Source organism: Trichoderma virens (assembly GCF_000170995.1).
Source record: "Trichoderma virens Gv29-8 chromosome Unknown TRIVIscaffold_82, whole genome shotgun sequence".
Lineage (NCBI taxonomy): Eukaryota > Fungi > Ascomycota > Sordariomycetes > Hypocreales > Hypocreaceae > Trichoderma > Trichoderma virens.
In genome coordinates, this window is record NW_014013667.1 from 855,460 (window position 1) to 876,957 (window position 21,498).

At 45.8% G+C, this 21,498-nt stretch overlaps 7 protein-coding genes across 7 annotated transcripts; 4 read left to right on the top strand and 3 right to left on the bottom strand.

The window, feature by feature from the left end:
- Nucleotides 1–647: 647 nt before the first annotated feature.
- Nucleotides 648–1,979, bottom strand: TRIVIDRAFT_46819 (uncharacterized protein; the record flags this gene model as incomplete). Its single annotated transcript, XM_014098664.1, has 2 exons — nt 648–1,653; nt 1,720–1,979. 2 exons carry the CDS (start codon nt 1,977–1,979, stop codon nt 648–650), a joined length of 1,266 nt encoding a protein of 421 aa, XP_013954139.1.
- Nucleotides 1,980–7,246: 5,267 nt separating this feature from the next.
- TRIVIDRAFT_136429 (uncharacterized protein) lies at nt 7,247–8,011 on the top strand (the record flags this gene model as incomplete). The annotated part of the gene is made up of 4 exons (XM_014098665.1): nt 7,247–7,405; nt 7,468–7,545; nt 7,598–7,867; nt 7,919–8,011. Coding segments are annotated over 4 exons (600 nt in total), but the record flags the coding sequence as incomplete, so codon positions are not given.
- Nucleotides 8,012–8,134: 123 nt separating this feature from the next.
- TRIVIDRAFT_46863 (uncharacterized protein) lies at nt 8,135–11,947 on the top strand (the record flags this gene model as incomplete). Its single annotated transcript, XM_014098666.1, has 4 exons — nt 8,135–9,703; nt 9,767–11,175; nt 11,554–11,711; nt 11,766–11,947. Coding segments are annotated over 4 exons (3,318 nt in total), but the record flags the coding sequence as incomplete, so codon positions are not given.
- Nucleotides 11,948–12,815: 868 nt separating this feature from the next.
- On the bottom strand, nt 12,816–13,622 carry TRIVIDRAFT_47068 (uncharacterized protein; the record flags this gene model as incomplete). Its single annotated transcript, XM_014098667.1, has 3 exons — nt 12,816–12,943; nt 12,987–13,339; nt 13,408–13,622. 3 exons carry the CDS (start codon nt 13,620–13,622, stop codon nt 12,816–12,818), a joined length of 696 nt encoding a protein of 231 aa, XP_013954142.1.
- Nucleotides 13,623–14,680: 1,058 nt separating this feature from the next.
- TRIVIDRAFT_216485 (uncharacterized protein) lies at nt 14,681–15,575 on the top strand (the record flags this gene model as incomplete). The annotated part of the gene is made up of 2 exons (XM_014098668.1): nt 14,681–15,302; nt 15,356–15,575. Coding segments are annotated over 2 exons (519 nt in total).
- Nucleotides 15,576–16,187: 612 nt separating this feature from the next.
- TRIVIDRAFT_47086 (uncharacterized protein) lies at nt 16,188–17,771 on the bottom strand (the record flags this gene model as incomplete). Its single annotated transcript, XM_014098669.1, has 1 exon — nt 16,188–17,771. One exon carries the CDS (start codon nt 17,769–17,771, stop codon nt 16,188–16,190), a length of 1,584 nt encoding a protein of 527 aa, XP_013954144.1.
- Nucleotides 17,772–18,686: 915 nt separating this feature from the next.
- TRIVIDRAFT_193320 (uncharacterized protein) lies at nt 18,687–20,321 on the top strand (the record flags this gene model as incomplete). Its single annotated transcript, XM_014098670.1, has 6 exons — nt 18,687–18,835; nt 18,902–19,047; nt 19,102–19,158; nt 19,222–19,617; nt 19,684–19,950; nt 20,014–20,321. The coding sequence occupies 6 exons, from the start codon at nt 18,687–18,689 to the stop codon at nt 20,319–20,321; spliced, it is 1,323 nt and encodes a 440-aa protein (XP_013954145.1).
- Between the last annotated feature and the right edge of the window lie 1,177 nt (nt 20,322–21,498).

The following is a 21,498-nucleotide window of genomic DNA, read 5'->3' on the forward strand; positions in this document are numbered from 1 at the left end:
GGCCTGGAACAATGCCAAGATGGCTAAGCTACCTACAGCCGTTATTAATTTGACAGCCGATCTACAAACTCGAGATGAATTGGAATAAAACAGCCCTAATTAAGGCTGGCAATGCCTCCTTACGGACGCTATTCGTGAATATGGCCGACCGGATAAAAGTGACTGGACCGGAGCCGCTGGCCAGATCTTGACTGAATCCGGTTGTCGCGGAAGAGGCGTGTCATCCACTTTCAGTAGTAACGGTGTTACTCAACCCGCTGTGACAATACTTGAAGACGGTGTATGTTTGCTCTTATTCGGCCCACTAGGTGAGTTGACAAAGTCTACATCACATACAAAGCACAAGATTGCTGAAGGGGTACCCCTACGGCATGCCAGATTGAATAGAGCAAGTAAACTAACTGTACAAGCCAAGTCGTTCTAACATTGGAGAGGTTGACGCGTGCCTGGCAAAGGTGCTCGGAATTATACGCACATGGGGTAGATTCGTAGCATTTTATTATAATAGGCCTATACCTTGCTACATTTATGAGTTCTATCATTCAATTATTCTAAATCCGCGACTAAGTCCCTGCTACAATTGAAGAATCTGTAACTCTTAATCTCGCCCCCCATAAAGTCAAGGTCCTCTACTAGGTCAAGTAATCTTAGAAAACTTTGCCCTTGAAGATACCTGTACCAGAAATACTGTGATTGCCAAAGAAATCCCAAATATCCTCCGCAAGGCTGTCCGGTGTCTGGTATGCGGGAAAATGACCTCCCACTAACTCGTGCCGATACAAGGCCGTGACATTGCCACCTCGCTTCGCCCAGTCCAGGGGAAGACTCCAGCCGAGGTCCTGCGTCCGCTGCGTAACACCCACGGGAACAGGCACGTAGGGGAAGGTGCCAAAACCAGGGCCGTCAATTGCGCCTTCTATCTGAAACTCCTTGTAGAAGCGTAATCCATTATAAGGTCCTTGAATCAGGTACATCATAGACCAGGTGACGATTTCTTCCAGGCTCCAGGGGTGAACACCATGGGCTGCCATAAAGTCATAGATCCACATGGCAAAGCCAATGGGACTGTCTGTCAATGCAATTGCAAGCTGTAGAGGTCGTGTCGATTGAATGGCAACATATCCAGAAGCATAGGTCTGAAATCCTTTCACGCCGTTGAGATATGCGGTTTCCTCGGCCGTGGTTTGTTTCTGATTAAAACGGGCCCAGTCGTCCGCTGTAGGCTCTTGAGTCCAGAAGTTGTCAAGAACAGAGACGACGGATTCGGGGTATGAATTGGCTTGATAGCGAAGAATGATGCCCCCCAAATCCCCCCCTTGAATCACATACTGTGTGTAGTTGAGCTGATGCATGAGGGCATTAAATGCGCGACCTGCTTCGCGAGGACCAAACCCGGGTTTTACAGGTGCTGGTGAGAAGCCATAACCAGGAATCGACGGGGCGACAACGTGAAAGGCTGGGACAGACGAGTTTGGAGGGTGAGTCAGCGAGTTGATGATGGGTCCAACCTCCAAGAAGGATCCTGGATAGCCATGGATGAACAACAGTGGAATGGCGTCCCGTCGTGGTGAGCGATGGTGGACGAAATGTAATGGGATAGGATCTGTGTAGTTCGAATCCCGGGTTTGAACAGTCGTGGTATATTGAGTAAAACTGTCTCCTAATAATTAGTCCGCCTGTTTTGGAAGAGCGGATACAGAAACAGATCATTTGACGTACAAGCTATTAATTTTTTCTTGGGCCTTCTTCCATTTATACCCATACAGCCAATAATCTCGAACCGTGGTCTGATTATGGGTCGTAGGCCCATCAGCAGCGAGCGGCAAGCCGATATCGTCTGTAAAACGAGTCATCGCCAACTTTTGGCGAGTTTCCAACTCGAATCTGGGCGAGACTTTAAGAGAAAAGGGGGCCGGGGAGACGCCATAAGCAGCATTGATATTCGCGATGGATGCGGCGAGGCTGGTTGGCAGGACCATTAGAAATAAAAGGTATGTCCAAACCATGATTCTTGTTCCTCTGTGGCCACTGAGGTGCCTAGAATATACAGAAGAATATGGGTAGAAAGGTGAAGAATCGGTATGTTTGGTTCACGCTGACTTTCTGTTACTCTCGATCTCGCGTAAGCTCCAGCCTTTTTATATCTTTGGACGATTACCTGCAGTACGGTGTAGTAGACGAATGGAACTACTGTATTACAAAGATCCAAGCTTCGCCGCTTTGAGTAGTGTCGGCTGCATAAAGTTTAATTTTATGGACTCTTGAACCCTGCAGAAAATAAATGACTTAGGATATATGATTCTGATATTGAGTGAGAATAGCAAACTCTAGTACAGGAGTGCGGAGGACAGAAATCCCAGTCCTAGGAATATAATATTTTAAATACAGTTTTATCAGTCAGAACACAACTATATCACTTATTATTAGAATATAAAGCAGGAGATTTCCTGCCTCTAAATGTTCTATCTGTAGTTTGCTCAACTCTCTGTATTTCTATATGCGCAGCTGCAGTCAAGCCCCGGGTCTAGAATGAGATAGGCAAGCCACTGAGTAATTTCACTCTCAATTATAATCACTATTCCTATTATATTCTTCAATCTTCATTCATTAGTCTAGATCTATTTAAGAACAGAATTAATAATGTAAAACATCGACTTCTTTTGTAATCACATATTCAAATCTGGGGCGGTGATTATTAATCTTGTAGGCACTACCGTCTTGAATAGTAATCACAAAAAATTATTAATCAAACAATTACAAGATTCAGTAGCATATCTGCGGCCTAGAAGGACCTCCTATTGTTGACTGGAGGATGGCCCCTATCCGATCTATCTCGTCGAATCTCGTAGAGAGTATATACACAAGAGGTCCTGCCCCCGACTTTGTAACTACATAATTAAGACCTTTACCAATATAATAATATACCCAACTCTGTGGTCAACATCTATATCATCCTAACATTATCGTAAAGGCATTCCAGCCTGTAAAGAACTTCGTGTTACGACCCTAGTCAGCAACCCTACCAGGGATATAGCCAGCTAGTAACATAGATTCCCACAGATAGAACGAAGCAACTATGAATTTAATCAAATAGCTGTAAAAACGTTTAAACAATATATAGATAGGAAATATTAGCTAATTAACACTATTCCTGCTACAGTGGTGGCAATATATTCGGCCTATGCAATCTGGCAAGTCCGACACATTTAGGTTCTCTTTTACGAAGATAAATATTGCCGTTATCAATATTACCTCCTAGATTCATCTTGAGGCTTCATAATCGCGACTTGGCTATTACTATTTGACTCTGCAACTAACTGCTCAAGCAAAACCTCATAAATTCTGCCATTTGACCCGGCCTTCTTTAACGGCAAAGCTGACTCAATAACGGTAACCCCACGAGTGTGTTTGATCTCGTGCATCAAAATTAGCTTATGCTCATTTTCGACTACTTTAATCTTCTTCTATGCCGAGATCTTTGTACTACACCCTGGCTACATCGAGCATTCAACCCGATTTCGTCTTTGGCTGAAATGGTGCCCTCATAATGGTGAAACGAAATGGCAAGAGGAAACGTTCTGGATCACGATGCAATAGCTTTGCCTGAGCACCTTCTGTTGCCCATTATTGATCTTAGAGCATCTACATAGTACATCTGTTTGGGATATGGTTGATATCAATGATGATTTGAAGATCCTGAATACCTTTGCAGCTTTCTGACAGCCTTCCCTCTCGATGAATTCCAGGTGCTTTCAATTGCCATATATCCTTCTTCAGAGTAACAGAAAGCAGTTCGATGAATCTATTCACAAGTCTTCTATGAGTTTTGATTCGGTAATATGAAATGCTTTGCAACTCGTGCCAAGAACAGAGTCCCAAAAGAATCTGTGGAAAGCTTTCATAGGAATTGAGTTCTGCGGCGGAATAACGAAGACCGCCTCTAAAAGTACTAAGTCGTTGTGGATAACTATACCCATGCTTTCCAGGCGGTTAGAAGGAGAGGGTATTAACATTAGGTCTCAGAGATTGTTGACTCGATGATATATTTAAACTCGTCAATAGTTGCTTCGCGGTCCTCGTCAATGTGTTCTGCAATCAACTAATTCAAAGATGGTAAATGTATTCTCTCTAATTATGAGAGGTTTTTGATTGAGTATTTGTCGTTGATACTTTTCCGGCACACCTGGGAGACGAAGATGTCCTATGAAGCGAAAACCGATGGCCGCGAAGATGAATAGCGCAGAGGCCAGTCGTACAAGTTCCTTAAGATTTCTGACGATACTCTCGATTGTGTCTTTTGTGGCTTCTTCGCGTTTTCTTTCTTACGGTTTGTTTCTTATCTTTACGAGCATGTTTGCAAAGGCACGTCCAACCTTGAATTAAGGCCTGCTCTTTAAGAAAATGTTTCTGAGTGGCATTGCACTCTGTGCTTGAGTTGCATATTTTGTGAGATTCGGTCTCGATAAGATCTTAAGAAGAACAGAGATGTCTTTTTCCCTATTGCACTCATCAAGGCGTCAGCTACGACCACTACCGTCTTAAAAGAACCCGCATAAAAGATTTTTCAGAGATTCAAAGAAAAGATTTCTTGAATTAAATGGCTCTTCAAGGAGGAGTGGATCAGAGCCAACGGCATTCTTAAAAAAGAAGCTTGCGTTAAGGCGTTTATTTTCCACAAGTTGATGAGCTATTGTATGAGCTCTCGTCGACTTACCAGTTCCAGCTTTGCCTTTTAGACAGTAGATATGCTTTTGATACACGCTATTATTGTCGAGCCACTGATATATCTCATCCAGAATTTTGGAGCGTTCCAGAATTGTATTCAGGTTCGCCTTCATCCTCTTCAATATGTTCGGGATCGTAATTGAAAATAGCCTAAATCGTGACTATGGGAATAAATTGGCCAATTATGGCTTATTGAATGCTCTTGAGCTCCGTGACGGTGGTTCATTTTTCTTGCGGCTGCTTCGGGATAACACTACGTACTTTCATGGATTATCACACGCGACTACACAACTACTGTGTTAGTTCTATATACAATGGATCTGTTGAATCCCTGCACTTATTTGGATCGGATTGGTCCTTTAAAACTTCAACAGCCTTTCTAGTGGTGATGGCTGCTGAGTGCCATAGAGCAATCTAGATGTTTTAACCCTATTATAAATATCATGTCCGCAATCAATCTATGGAACACCTCGTTGTATATGCGTGCAACCATACTGAACCACCTACTTAACTTTTTTCCGTCCGTTATTGCCGCAGTGCAAGTCTATTCAGTTTCATAATTCTCCATATTCGCTATTGTTAAACTGGTTTGGGTTGCATATAAAAAGGTAGCTCAGCATTTTCAAAATCTCAGGAAGGGCTATAGCATCAAAAGCGGGGTATTTCAGACCGCCAGGGATAATATATCCTAGACCTGAAAGTACACTACATCCCAAAGTATAACTAATGGCTGTATAGGCTGGGAGAGGGCGATGAAAAACCCTGGTGGGAATAATAAATCCGTTGGCTACATTCTACAACTACTTAGGTTAACCGCTGAGACAGTCATGTACTATTCCTATTTCAGCTTCCTCACCATCCTTGTGGCCATCGTCATCTTTATCTTCGCTATCTCCGTATAAAGCGTATTCAACAGCAGGGTCCCAGGGGCATACGCCAATAAGCGGTCTACACTCTAGGATGTAGGGGTGCCATAGATCCGACGCGCCGAGAGAACAAATAGAATCGAGTAGGCCAATTTCGTGGTGTTTACCCGCTGGCTCAATATTAGGGACAAATATTTCTGGCAGGAGTCCGCGCAGGCACTCCATTCCGGCCGGTTGACAATATGCCTTGATTGTGGTATCACGGCGCCACGCACTGAGAGCAATACCCTTCGAGTTGCAATCAGCAGCGTATACTTCTTGGCTGACAAATCTGCTCTGAAGAGATCCCACACTGTCTTGACATATCCGCTTTGCAAATCAACAGAGTTGATTGTACAATGCCCTGGGCGACTGATTTGAAGTACCATCAAATGTTTGGTTATGCGAACCCATAGTTCCGCGTGCGGCGTTTAATCGACCTCTCTTTGTCCGTGTACCAGGGCAAGTGAAGTTTGAATAGGCAAGGATAAGTATGCAATTGGTATCGATGGATTTTGAAGTGCGGCTGTCCACCAGACGAAGAGAAGACGATATGAGTTCCTCTGCTATTAACTCATAGTCACAAAGTCATCGGATAGGGTGGAGTTTATCATCTGCGATTAAAAAAACTGCAGACGGTACCAGTTCGTAAATTCACGAATAAATTTAGCTTCACTGTCCTCTTCCCCTTCGACCCTGGGATGCTGCACCCCTGCTACAGGTGCTGTAATCTGCGCCATTCTCCAGCGAATGATTTTAGAATGTCTTTCATGGCATGTGTTGCTGCCCAATAACGGTAGCAAATGAATCCTCTCAGGCACTGGTGCAGCTGCACGATATGACTGGCGGCTTGCTCACCGAACAGGCCCTGTCCTGCAGAGCGCATCATATCTCCTCTAAACCATCCATTGTGACCCCGCTGATTATCTATTCATCATGCCAAGAAATTAAATTTCTATGTTCGTGTTCTTGGCTACTTAGCAATTGAGAGCGGTTCTTTGATCGTCAAACGCAACTATGAAGGACAAGAATGACAAGGCGCGGTGGAAGGGGCTCTTCTCATTGAGTGGAAGACTGTCGTCACGGGGCAGAGATCGGAGTTCGAAACCCGGAGAATCCTCCGCTTTAGCAACTTTAGCTTCGGCAGCTTTAGCTTCAACAAACCCATCACGAGGTGAGTTGTATCAACCAGCACATCCTTGCGGCTTCGCTGACATATCTCTAGCAAATTCACCGGCCCCATCAGTGATCCGAAACTCGTCTCTCGTTTCATTCCAAACTTCGATGCGCTCCACGACGTACGACGCAACACAAATTGCTCCATCATCTACCAGCTCCCGTACCGTGATAGAAACATCGCCTACACTCACAGTTGGAGGGGATTTTGCTAGAGATAAAGACCCTAGCGTACTGCCGTGGGCTTCTCCAGGTCTCCATGTCATCTTCGAGAGCAATAACGGCAGCCGGTCTACCATGGCTGCGGAGATTGAGTATAGCCCTTCTATAGCTATATGTATATATATCTCACTCACATATTATCTTCTAGTATTATCGCAGTCCACGGTCTCAATTTTAAAGGACGTGAACGGCATCCACAAGGAAGTTGGATGAAGGGTGACAAACTTTGGCTCAAAGATATCCTCCCAGAACGTCTTAGAAGACCCGCTCGTGTAATGCTCTTCTCGTACAACTCTAGCCCTGCGATATCCGCAGCAGCCCTTAAACTTGACGATCATGCAAACAGCCTATTGCAGTCTCTCAATCTTAAACGCAAAGTAAGACTATCGTCCATTAATATTTTACTACCACACAGTTTCTCCCGCTTACGCCTCAAAAGGATGATCCGCATAGACCTCTCGTGTTTGTTTGCCATAGTCTCGGTGGTTTAGTTGTTAAGCAAGTTCGTGGCCGCTTGGTTTATGACATTATTATGTACTAACGGCGGCTAGGCGCTTGTTGGAGCCAAGTTGGATGACTCCTACCAGTCTTTATTTGAGGCAACTCGTCTCGTTGTCTTCTTCGCTACCCCACACCAAGGTGGGAATTATGCCAACGTCGGCGATGTCGTGGCTAAAATAGCCTCGATGACACTTAGAGAGCCTAGCAACGATCTTATAGACGCACTCAAGCGGGACTCAATCGAAGCCACCAAGCGATTTGAACAGGCCCGCCACGTGTTCGAGAGATGCCTTGTCATCAGTTTTTCCGAGAGTAGGCCGTATGGCAACATGGGTATTGTGTGCCTCCCATGAGATGATCTAGGCAGGTGCTTTGCTAATGCGTACTAGATTGTCGATAAGAAGTCTGCAGTTTTGAATCTTCCGGGTTCGCGTGAGAAGCAGATAACAATAGACGCTGATCACGGCACGATTTGCAAATTTGATGCTGATAGCCCTACATGCGAATTGATCCTGGGCACTATTGTTGCAGAGATTGAGCGCTCTCTAGAATTACATACACCTAGTGAGTTGTCGTAATCTCTCTACTTGCGATTCAATGCGTTAATGCCTACCCATGTATTAGATTACCGCCCCAGCCATACCCCGTTTACCGATGAGGACATTCAATGCTTAATGAATCTACGAGTTACAGATCCCCGTGATGACAAGACGCGCATTGAGGAAACTAAGGGTGGATTGCTTAGAGACTCGTTTAAGTGGGTGTTTGACCATGCCGACTTCCAAGATTGGCACAATTCCTGGCAGGGACAGCTCCTCTGGATCAAAGGCGACCCCGGAAAGGGTAAGACGATGATGCTTTGTGGTCTTATTGATGAACTCGATGTTCCCACCACGGGTACTGTTCTCTCGTTCTTCTTCTGCCAAGCCACCGACTCACGCATCAACAATGCCACATCCGTGTTGCGCGGTCTCATGTATATCCTTATAAAGCAGCAGCCACCTCTCATCCAACACATCCAGGAAAGCTACCGAGATACAGGGAAGCAGCTCTTCGAGGATTTGAACGCTTGGCCAGCCTTGTCAAGAATATTTCTAAATATGCTAGAGGACCCGCGCTTGGAAAAGTGCTACTTGTGTGTCGATGCCCTTGACGAATGCACCGCTAATTTGGGAAAGCTTCTCGAGTTAATTACTAAAAAGTCAACCTCTCCCCGCATCAAGTGGATCATCACTAGTCGTAACCGATACGACATCGAAGAGGCAATAGTGCCCGCCAAACACATAATAACTCTCAGTCTGGATCGAAACGAGAGCTCGGTTTCCAATGCTGTTGGCGTGTTTATAGAGCACAAAGTATCCGAACTGGCAACACAAAAGGGTTACGATGCCAAACTTCAAGAAGAAGTTCGAAATTATTTGCGAGAGAACGCAAATGACACGTTCCTCTGGGTAGCCCTTGTCTGTCAGAACCTCGGGCAAGTTAAATCCTGGAAAACGTTTGAGAAACTACGCGAGTTCCCGGCCGGCCTACAGTCCTTTTACAGGATGATGTTAGATCGGATGCTCGATTCAGACGATGAGGATCTCATAATCTGCAAGAAGATACTTTCTGTGATGATGATAGCACGCCGGCCCATTGCACTGAAGGAGCTCCCTTCGCTTGTTGAGATTTTGTCAAATTTCTCTGAACACGTTGGATGGCTTGAGACTGTTATTAAGCTATGCAGCTCATTCTTGACCACTCGTCAAGGGACGGTATATTTTGTACATCAGTCGGCGAAAGATTACCTCAGAGCCAATGCATCTTCTGAGATCTTCCCGCCGGATCCAGATATTCACTACGATGTATACTCCCAATCGATACGGTCCATGATGGAACATTTGAGACGGGATATCCTATCCAGTAGCCATGACTCTCAACCACAGATTGGACCCATCGAAGAGGTGGACTTGGGATCACTTAAGGGCATCAGATATTCTTGCATCTACTGGGTAGAACATCTGAGTGAAGCAAGCAGAGCTCGACTGCAGCATCAAAACGACTTAAACTCTGGTGGACTTGTCCAACAGTTCTTTGAACAGCGCTTCCTTTACTGGCTGGAAGCTCTAGGCTTCGCTAGGCAAGTGTCGGATGGTGTGGTCGCTGTAACAATGCTCGAAACCCTTCTCGAGGTATGCTACTAGAGCCTGAATATAAGCGATCATAAAGATGGAAACTAATCACTCCTGTTTTAGGATTTTCAGGCAGACTCATATCTTCTCAGCCTGGTCCAAGATGCTCGAAGATTCATTCTACACAACCGCTTGCTGATTGAAGACACCCCACTTCAAGTATATGCCTCGGCGCTCTTGTTCAGCCCTAACAATAGCTTAACAAGAATGTCATTCAAGGAAGAAGAGCCAGAATGGATTACGAAAGTCCCAATTGTAGAAGATGAGTGGAGTGCAAGCTTACAGTCGCTCAAAGGCCACCGTGATTGGGTTAGAGCGGTTGCTGTCTCGAATGATAATACCTGGCTGGCATCCGCCTCGAGCGATCGATCGATCAAGATCTGGAACGCCGCGACAGGCAAGTGCGAAACGACGCTGAAAGGGCATAGCAACTGTGTGAATTCAGTAGTTTTTTCGCATTGTGGAAAGCGTGTCATGTCAGCTTCGAGCGATAAAACGATTAAATCCTGGGATATTGTTTCCGGTGATTGCCTTCAAACCCTCAGGGGCCACAGTGACTGGGTCCGATCAGTAGTAGTCTCATATGATAAAGACTACTTATTGTCAGCTTCAAGTGATCGGACCATCAGGGCTTGGAATACCGCGTCAGGTCGGTGTGTACGTGAATTCAAAGGCCATAGTGACTGGGTAAATGCGGTAGCCTGCTCGCGCAACGGCAGTCATCGCTATCTCGCCTCGGCTTCGAGTGATCGAACTGCCAGAGTCTGGGACATTGATCAGGGAAAATGCCTCCGGATACTGGAAGGCCACGGCGATTGGGTGAATTCGGTGAATTTTCGAGAGGACACCACCCATCTCGCATCGGCCTCAAGTGATGGGACTGTCAGAATATGGAATGCTGCGACGGGAGAGTGCCTGCAAATTCTTGACCATGGCGGCTGGGTCAATTCGGTAGCATTTTCCCACGACGGGAAATATCTCGCATCCGCATCGGATGATACAAGCATCAGGATCTGGGACACAACTGGCAAATGCAAGCAGATACTTCGAGGCCATACCTGGTCAGTAACTTCTCTAGTTTTCTTGCCCAACGGCAAACGGCTTGTATCAGCTTCCAATGATCAAACTCTACGATCCTGGGATACCAACATCACCAAAGATACGCAAATACTGGATGGCCACGATGACTGGATCAATACGGTAATATTCTCCGATGATGGCAAACAAGTCGGAACTTTTGCCGATGATGACTGCGTCAAGATATGGAACTCTACCACCGGCGAATGTATGCATACACTTGAAGGCCACACCGCCTCTATCAACTCGATAGCTTTTTCAAGTCGTAGACAACTTGCCTCAGCCTCAAGTGACCGGACCATTAAGATATGGAGCACCACTACCGGCAAGTGTATACAGACTCTTAACGGCCATAGCGACGGAGTCAGTTCAGTTGTTTTCTCTCCTGATGGCAGGTATCTCGCATCCACTTCTGGGAGTCAAACGGTCATGGTCTGGTATATGACGACTCCAATTGCGCATGTGTGGACGCTCAATGGCGGCAATGAGGCCAAATATGTCGTCTTTTCACCAGATAGCAGATACATTACTTCGGCTTCGAGTGATCGAACAGTGAGGATTTGGGACGCAGCCCTCGGGAAGTGCTTACATGAATTCACCGGCCACCAAGATTTGGTCAATTTGGCGACCTTCTCTAGTGATAATACGTACATCGCATCATCTTCCGCGGACCGAACGATTCGAGTTTGGCAGATCGATAGTGGCAAATGTTTCCAAATACTCGAAGGTCTTGCAGATACGGTTCATGCCATGAAGTTTTCACCCGACGGCAGATACCTTGCCTCAAGTTCAGCTGACCGAAACATCAAGATCTGGGATATTGTCAACGGTACATGTTTCAAAACCGTTGACGCGGGTGTCCATATCAAGAATATTTCTTTCAATCCCACCAGCTCCTACCTTATAACTGATATCGGGCATATCATGCTAGGTGAGTTGTTTCGAAAGATGTGAATCTCGTTGGAATACGCTGACACGCTTACAGATGCAAATAAAGGGCAGATATGGCATGGTTACGGCTTCAGCCCAGATCTCTCTTGGATCACTTGCCACGGCCAAGGTGTGCTACGGTTGCCTTATGAACTCCGACCCGTGTGTAGTGCTGTCTTTGGGTCTACTGTGGTAGTCGCTTTTGATTGTGGAAGAATTATCTTTGTTTGGTTTGCGCCAGGCATGTTTCCTATTCCGGAACTGGGGGATAAGAGCTACATTCGTGTTGCCAATGGAGCCAAAGGCCAATGGCAGGCACCAACTTCCAAGAATCGTCTGGTTAGCCCGACGCAGCCCATTACGATCCGGATCACAGGTAGTACTGCATACGAGTTACCCCCGGAACCCCCCCATGGAGGAAAGACGTATGGTTTAAGATCGGGAGAGCCAGCTACTAACGATCGCACCCCGCTGCATCTTGCTGTACTCAATGGCGACGAGCCGGCCGTGCTTCAGCTTTTACATGAGGGAAGCGTGGATGAGGACGCTAAGGACGAGAATTCGCGAACTGCACTTTTCTATGCAATGAAGAAGGCGAAGAGGGAAATGGCCCTCGCTCTCTCTCGGAAGTGGAACGTTCCAGATCGAGTCGTCATAGACAATCTAGAGAACCCCACAGACGAGTACAAGGCGAAATCTCTTTACGAAGCAATTAAAAGATTGAAGAAAGATGAAATAGGGTTTTTAATTGAAATTGGAGCAGACGTGGAAGCCAGGGGATACGGAGATTACCCTGGCTGGATGGGGACTACGCTTCATGAAGCGGCTTTCCTTGGGACTCTAGAGATTATACAACTCTTGCTGGAGAATGGGGCAAATAAAGACGCAAGAGATATAGGAGATCGTAGGCCTTCACAACGCCCAAACTGGGCACGCACTGTTGAGATATCCGATATCCTATCTTAGACGAAGGCAAAGGGAGAATTATAAGGGCATGTAGAAGATTGTTTATTTATTTGTTTATCTATTTTCTTATTAACATCCTCCAAGTAATATAGTTATATAAGTCCTTATTATAGGTAGTAAAATAGTGAATGATATAGTTTTAAGCTTCATCTGGTCCTAGTGCATACATCTTGACAGGCATGAGTGTTCTAGGAAGGCCGCGTTGGATCTCAGATTTCAGTAAACGCAACCCAGCTTCTCGAAAAATGCTGAGGAATTTTTGGTTTTCTCTAGCTTCTCTGTCAGTGGACGGTCACTCGAAGATTGCAACGTTCATAGTCGACATGCCTCGTAACAGTGCTGTCAGTGGCATCAAAGATATCAAAACCACGGACACTGATGTTTTCCTTTATAATAACGAGTCCACTACTTGTCCTAAGCACGGCCCGGCACTTTCTTAAGTATTCAACCAACTGCTTGTCGGTGAGGTGGCAAATACACCCTTGGTTCCAAATCAAATCATACTTGATATCCGGGGCCGGGTGCCATTCCTCCAAGCCAAAATTGAAGATGTCCCGTATGCCGTCTGTCCCATTGAGGCATTCTGTGAATTTGATAATAGGTTCTATAACATCCACTTGCTCAGCCACGGCTGTAAGAATAGCTCGGGTAAATCTCCCAATCCTGGGAACGTAATGTTAGCTAGTCATTGCAGTGCAAATATATTGCAAACATCAAGATTCAAAATTTACCCAGCCCCTCCTTCCAAGGCACTCATGACAGTGCGTAAACCAGGGCCTGTTCCTATTCCAAGCTGAGCGAGAAAGTCTCGCGATGCTTCAAGGTCCACTTTCGACACCCCGGGGACTTCACATCCAATGGCGACCATGGCATTTTCATCAGCATTCTTTGCTTGCCAAAAGCGTCGGCCAGCACATCCATCTATCAAGGAGTCTGGAGCTCGCATATCTTGCTTCAAGATCATAATGGCAAAGTGGGCTGCGAAGAGGGTAGGTACAGGGAAGGTTGAGCCTAATTTGGATGGTGAGGCTGATCGGAGAAAGATATGACGAAACACCGTTTGTGATCCAGACACCTGTTATTTGGGTATCAGAGTAGTTTCGTCGGTATACTTGCCTTCCACAGTTGCTTGAAATATAATAATGAGAATTGATAATACGAGAAGCGTGTACTGCTACCTAGATAGGTACATAAATTTGGGCATACGAGACGTTTGATCCATTATAAAGCCGGTACCACCACCATACTTGCTACGAACCTACTATCGACGTAATCTTTTCCGCTATTGGTGTGTCGGTACGGTAGTCCATAATATCATCTTTGTAGCCTGTTTGCAGACTGTTTTCCTCATACTGTGTGAGCTGTATCTCTGCTATACAAGTCCGAGTCCCCCTCAATACGCTGATATCATAAAAATTGAGAATCTGCAATATAGGTTCCCCGCGCGGAGCATAATTGGAGCAAATGGGAGAAATCGTCCAATTGCAACAGGCTGGGGCTCAATCAGGCACTGGTGCGTCTTAGGCTAAAGCATTTCGGTGAAGTCTCATCCTCTCATGATCCAGCTATGTTCAGAAGGCTTTAATTGACCCAAGAATCCTTCGAAATATCGATCATGTGGCAAGGTAAGGTGGGGCGGAAGGCGCAAACTGCTTATGAATTAATGCCCAAGAGTATAGAAGTTGTACCGGAGATGTCGGAGCTTCGACATCATGGTACATGATTTGCCCTCATTGGTGAATAGGGAGCCAAGGTATGGACAATCGCAATAATATGGGAGCATACAGAGCTTGTAAAAGGATGCATTTGTTATGTATACAAAATGGGATTAATACAGGTAAAAATGATTCGTTACATCCTGTCCGTAATTGCGTAATTCTGAGAACGTTTTTATTATGTTATGCCGTGGATACACGCAATGCGTGAAGAGGTATGGAACGGCATATAAAGGAGAAACACTTTCCACCCATTTCTACTGATTTGAGTTTATATCCCAAGGTTCATATCAGAGATACTCCTACATCTGCCTTATATCCAGAGCACCTTTCTCTCTTCAAGATCCATAAGTTTCGTCAAATCCCACTACTTTTCTCGTTACCTTACAAAGCCATGGGTGTGAAGCCTGATAGTCTCCCTCATCACTGTTCCGCTGGAGGAACCGGTGCTGTGTGTGATGGCAATACTTCCATCACATACAACAGAAATGGGTCAATTATTAAACGCACAGCTCCACATGCTAGCTCCGTTAACGGTCATGAGGTCTACCTTTCAATCACCAATCCAGCGGAAACGACCGCTCCACTACAGAGGGCCTATGTCGAATGCAAGGGGAATAACGGCGGCGCCGTCACAGCTGTTCATGTTCATTTCGCGAACTGCGTAGCCTTCTCTAAAGAAATCAAAGATGGAGATGAAGATTTCAATATCTGGGGTGACGGTTCCGTTTTTGACAAGGCTTACGGTATCAATGTTACTCTTGTCGTCAACTTACCAGCACAGGAGTCGTCTCTCGAACTCTACTCCGTAACTCTTGGATTCGGCCATGCCATACCCCGGGACGGAATCAAGATCAGTCCTGGCTTCACCGGCCGCAAGATTTATTTTTCTGCCCCCTTGACAGATGATTGTAAGTTGGGGGTTACATTTCAGGCATGACTATTCTAACCTTGCTGCTCATAGAAGAGAAAAGAGTTGGTAACCCCCCGGCATAGCATCACCATATCAATTGGTAGTTTATGCATTGGCACCCAAGCGATATATTATAGTTCTGACGCGGGGGTGGGATATTGAGAATGACTCAATTCAGGAACACTGGCATCAGTTGATATATACCTATGAATGCTCTATATTGATTGCATCTTTATACTCTGGAATACCTAGATTGATTCATCGCCCCGGTAAACTCTTTTCCTGTCGTATGACCCTTGATTACTACAACAATGATTGAATATGCTGTAGCAAGCACTCAGTGCGGGAAGAGAGTGAATATTCAAGTTCTTTTTCTTATTGTGGAGATGCGTATTGATACAGTAGGATCAATAAGACAAAGCCGCAGTGTCACCCAAGCGTCTACGCAAGCAGAAGTGGAGAAGTCTGCATGGGTCTAAATGATCCTATGCAGTATCAGTCTCCGCCATAAGGAGTGGGACTCAGCATCTAGGAGAGTAGATATGTATGCGGCTGAAAATAATGTGGGGTTCTGATGTTATCTACAGGCTGACTGAACCTCAGTTCCCAATTCTTCCAGGCAGACTAACACACGCATTTGTACACGTAGATTGATAGCATGCGTTGGATGCATTGAGGGTGATCTGATGCCCAACCATGGCCTGATTTCTCGTTGGGTCGAGGAAGCATTCTGCAGCGTACAGATCGCATGCATCTACAGTACATAGAGCCTTTTAGCCGTAATCAATAGGCCATTTGAGTAGGCAGTCCAATCATAGTAAGAATCCATTCAGGTTGCTATAGACCTATTTGCCGATTTACGATGTACCAGTTTGGTTGGGCTTTAAATCTTCAGCTTCTCACCCTCCTCAAGATGAGCCAAAGCCACCTGCAGGTGCGCTATTCCCGTTTCGCTACTGTCAAATTCGTCGACTGTGCCCCATAGTTGTGTATGGCGGTCCATGTACTGAAAGAGATGATGCTGAAGCAAGAACTTGTACACGGCGGCGTAGGCGCTATTGAGAGAGCCAACGACCCAGGCATGATGGGTACTAGCAGCCTCACCAACAATGTGAAAGTTACCCTTGGAGGCAGGCCGAGTGAGGTAAGGATAAAAGTTGCTGAACTGCCCCGGGCCGAAAAGTGCAAAGGCTCCTGCTGTAAAGGGGTCTTGCGACCATGAGAAGCCGTGGTGTACGCCAATGTACAGCTTCTTGAGATCATCGTATGCAAGGTTGTGTAGGCTTGCTAAGTCCCTCAGAATAAGGTCCACAAGTTCTGCCTCCTTTGGATGCACAGCCCCTGGTTGGAGCAGTGATCCCATCCTGGTTGCATCCTGAGACCACGTGTATGAAGCTAAGAGCACTGCGGGTTTCTTGAGTATCTCATCTTTGTCATTCGATTCGTAGGATGGATAGACGCACACACGGATAGGTCTGTCAGTCGAGCCCGCACCCCCATGTGTGATGCCGTGGTCGATCCACCAGGGGTGGCTAAACTTGAGTGCTACCTTGGTCGAATCATCGTAGTGAAGTGACCTTATCGCGTCTCTCTGTACGGGGTGAAGATCCAGAGTAGTCATATCCATACGGCCAAGGCATCCAAGTGATGTAGTATTGAAGACGGTGTGGTAGCCCTCTCGTTTCTTTCTCTCCCCAGCACACATGACAGACATACTTGCTTCCCTTGCGGCGCTGTCAGGATTCATATAAATGCCTTCCACTCTTTTTCCGGTTTGAACTTTGGTACGCAGCCGACGTTGCATCTCATGTGTAAGTCGCTCCGTTCCTCCCTTGATGCGCCACCATGTTGCAGGGTCAGCATTGCTCGAACCGTCGAAATGGAACGAATCCACGACGCTCTCGGCGAATGCTTGGTCAAATAAATTGGTTCCTGTCGATAGAGTCTCCATCCATTGGATAGTATGGAAATCGTAACGTGACTCTCTATCGCCGTTTGGTCCACCTCGTCTAAGATATTCTCTGGTACTGAAATCATCGACAGACAGTAATAGTCTGAATCCTCTGTCAAAATCCTCTTCTAAAGCCGTTTTGTATGGCTCGAACACCGCATTCATGGCCGCGCCAACGTCGTCCGGATGAGCCAGATTATCAGGCACCACTCCTCCGTTACTGTTGCTGATGTGGAAAGGGTCTTTAGTATCGGGGACAAACAATCGGTCGTTAAATAACGATGGACAGCTTGGTCCTCCATCGAGATAGTATGGAATGATTTCCATTTTAGTCATTTTAAAAAGGTCGAAAGCCCGTTTCATTATGGCGATTTTGGGAAATCTCATGGCCCCGACGTCGTAATAGTCGTCGTCGTCGTTGCTGAACCGATGAGTGAATATACGGCCGCCAACCCTAGAGTTTGCCTCAAGAATATCGATTTTGAGGTTTGGAATATTGAGACTTTCAAGCATCATAGCAAGATATAGCCCCGCAACACCAGCACCAACGATACAAACCTTGAGCGGGGGCACAACCCCTGGGTCTGTAACGACCGGGAGGTCAGGCCGAGGGGGGAGGTTGCCAGAGTTGAAGAATGGCGGGGTCTTGATTGAATCATCGAATTTATCCTTAGCGATAAGTTCGTTCAGCTCGCTGGCAAGCTTGACACGAATTAGCTCCCTGGCCCAGCGATCTTTAAAGGAAATAGTATTGGTAGAGGGAATGGAAATAGCAGTGGTGGAGGAAATGGAATCTTGATCAAATGTTTGACCGCCCATGATGAAAAACTGGGGCTCTATGATGAACTTTTGAGAGACTAAGATGGTTTATGAGAAGATTAATTGAGTAGAAAAAAGCAGTGTATGAATCAGAGCCTTTATATCGTTGGGAGTCCATACTGTTTCCCTTGTAATGGACACACTGTATAAATGCTGGCGGTTCATGTAGATATAGCCTAGGTAGGATGATAAATTAGGATTGTTCGTAATTCTCTATAGCTTGATATTGATGAGTATACGTCATATGATATTAAATAGGCTACCGCTTTATTTCTATCTTGAGTTGTGATGTATCAATATATCTCTACATAATTTAAGTGGCCAGAAGACGCATGTACTTCGTACTAGACATCAAAATAAGAACTTCACGATTTTAGCTGCAGGCGTTGGGCAGCAATTCCTCCAATTTCTCATTCGTTCACTGATGTTTCTCGCAAATTCAGGCTATATTATGCATATGCACTTGTAGTCGTCTGATCATAGTCGGAGCACTCCACAAGTTCACTTAAGACTTATCATCACGGCAGCTCATCTCGCATATTCGGCGGCGTACCATTTTGCGTTTCCCCATCACTGGTATAGACCAATTTCCCAGCGGTCATTAAGATAGCCATGGATTTGTTTGACGTCGTTGTCATTGGAGGTGGTCCTGTTGGACTAGCCACTGCATACGAAATTGCAAAAACTAATTCCAAAGTCATTGTTTTGGAGCAAAACAATTTCTTTAACCAGGCAGGAAGCTCTAATGACTTGGCTCGCATGTTTAGAACTATGTAATTCTACCCCTGCCATATCAACGTATGGCCGTTTCTAATGTTTCTACAAAGGTACACAGAAGAGTTCATGGCAGATCTTGCGGTAGAGGCGATGGGCTATTGGGATGACCTGGAGAGGGACGCCGGAGTATCTCTTCGATGGATGAGTGGGCTTCTCAATTTTGGCGATAGAGATGTTGGAAAGGATACACCAGAAGGTATGACCCATTGCTTTGATTGAAGATTCAGTCTGATGACGTGGGGCGATGCAGGAACTCTCTTGGGCCCAATAGTTCATCTGAATCGATTAGAAATGGCTTACAATATATGTGAGTAATTGTTCCATATTTATTCATTATTCTACTGGAAGCCAACATGATATAATTTCCAAGTAACCGCAGAAGAGATCCAGAGGCGGTATCCATTCAAGAATCTGCCTGACAAATGGATTGGCGTATTTGCGCCAGACAATGGAATCATCAACGTACCACTTCTTCTCCGGTCCCTTCTTACCCTAGCGAAGCACTATAGTGCACAAGCTAGGCAGCATACCGAAGTCAAATCCATTGTGCCGGACGACCACGATTCTTCCAAATGGAAAGTTAAAGCTGTCAGTCACGGAAAAGATGAAGTTGTTTTTCTTACAAAGAAAATTGTCATTACAGCAGGCGCGTATGTCAATCATATTCTCCAACCAAGCTTTGGAATAACTCTTGATTTGGACATTTGGGAGATGGTAGCCAGCTATTTCAACTCCAACGCCGGCCCCAATGGCACGGTGTTTCCCAGTAAGTACATGTTATTGTTCTGTAGGAGAGATGCACTTATAAACACGATGTTCGCCATCGCTCTAGGCATGTGGTTTCAGTTTGCCCCTGATCACGAAGATCGATCACGATTGTTCTATGGTTTCCCTACCGTTCCGTGGGGTCCGCCAAACCTCGTCCGCATAGCTATCGACGCAGCTACCCGGCGGATCAAGGATCCTGATGACAGACAAACGAATGTTATCAATCCGAGAGACATCCAAGATACACAGAACTTCGTTCGTGACCATGTTAAAGGTGTTGATTGCACTGTTCCAGCGTATACCCTCACTTGTTTGCAGACAAATGTCTTTGGTAAGCGATCTAATTCAGACCCAACTACGTTTGCTGCATGTGCATCATCGCTGATGAGAACAGACAACATGTTTGTACTTGATTTTATTCCTGAGGAATACCTCCGTGGCGGAAGAGAGAACAGCGTAGTTGTGTTTACAGCTGGCTGGGCCATGAAATTCGTGCCGTTACTAGGCAAGGCACTGGCGGAGCTTGCTCTTAATGGACGATCCCGGTATGCTATGGAAGAGTTCTCAATTACGCGTAAAAACCCGGCTACTGGGAAAGGAATCATACAGCATAGCTTAGGACGATTTTCAGCAGCGCAGAGCTCGTTTTCTGTAGATAGTCAGGGGAGAGGATCTTCGCTGAGAGGGTACTCTAATACCTGAGCAAATCTGCGGAACTTTGGCCTAGGTATCTCACCCGTCTTAACTACCAATCTCTACATTGTAGTAAAACTTGCTTAAAACAAAAGGAGATCAGTCGTATTGTGCAACAGCTACAGATTGCTATAGATATTTAGTGTAGCAATAAGCTGCTTACAAGGCATCACCGTGATACCACCGAAACTGTTGTGCTCGAGTGCTGGGTAAATTAATCCACGACTGTTATGCTCAAATGAACAAAGCCGGAGCATATCGATCAGTCCATATTTTTTGGAGCTCGCAACGGTGGTGGACTTTATGCTCCCATGAAAAACTGGGCCATGGCTACAAGCTGTCTAACGAGGGCTCTGAATCAACAACCCGCAGTGAGCCCCCGATCGCTTTAGAGGGACGACTAGCAAGCGTAGCTCGGCGCCTATCACACGGCCAACAACTTTGTGTTGAACCTAGCCGATGAGGGTCTTCACGTTGTCAACAGCTTTCAGCTGACTAGGTTTAGGCATGCTATCGGAAACATGTGGAAGGCGGATGACGAGAGCTGCTGTCTCTTCTCCAAAGAGTTTTACAGCCACTTACTCAAGGGGAGTGGCGGAGTGGGTGAGGTGTCTGAAGCGTTTCATTCTGCTCTCAAGAAAGTAAGGAAAAGCGCAGCACCAGGTGATTTCATTGGATGTATTCCTTTTGTTCACTTTGGAGCGTAACTCAGTTGATAATAGGAAATGACTATTAGGCTCATCGCTCCTTTTGTAAGACACACACACGCTAAACAATTAAGATCACGTCGCCGAGTGGTTTGTGATGTATTGTATCCCCAACGCTTATGAACTAATGGTTAGTACCTACAGGTAGTTAAACAGGTGACCATGAATGAACACCGGCTGTTGTATGTTTTTTGCCTTTGTAATATCCTCCGTCAACCGGTCAAGTTAAACAGAATTACACCTGCAATCAAGCACATACGACCATAGGTAGAGGAGAATTCGGGGTCCCGTCAAGCTCTTCTCTTGAGTGAAATGTCCTCCATTTCTGGCATCCCAAGCCTCTACATCTGGAGTCATAGCGCTCCGTTTTTGGCGGTTAGCTAACCCTCGCGCTAACTCCCGCGCTAAAAGATTTTCACCGTTTGGTTACTCAGCCATTACGAAAAACGGAACCGTTACCGTCTTTGCCCCACAAATAT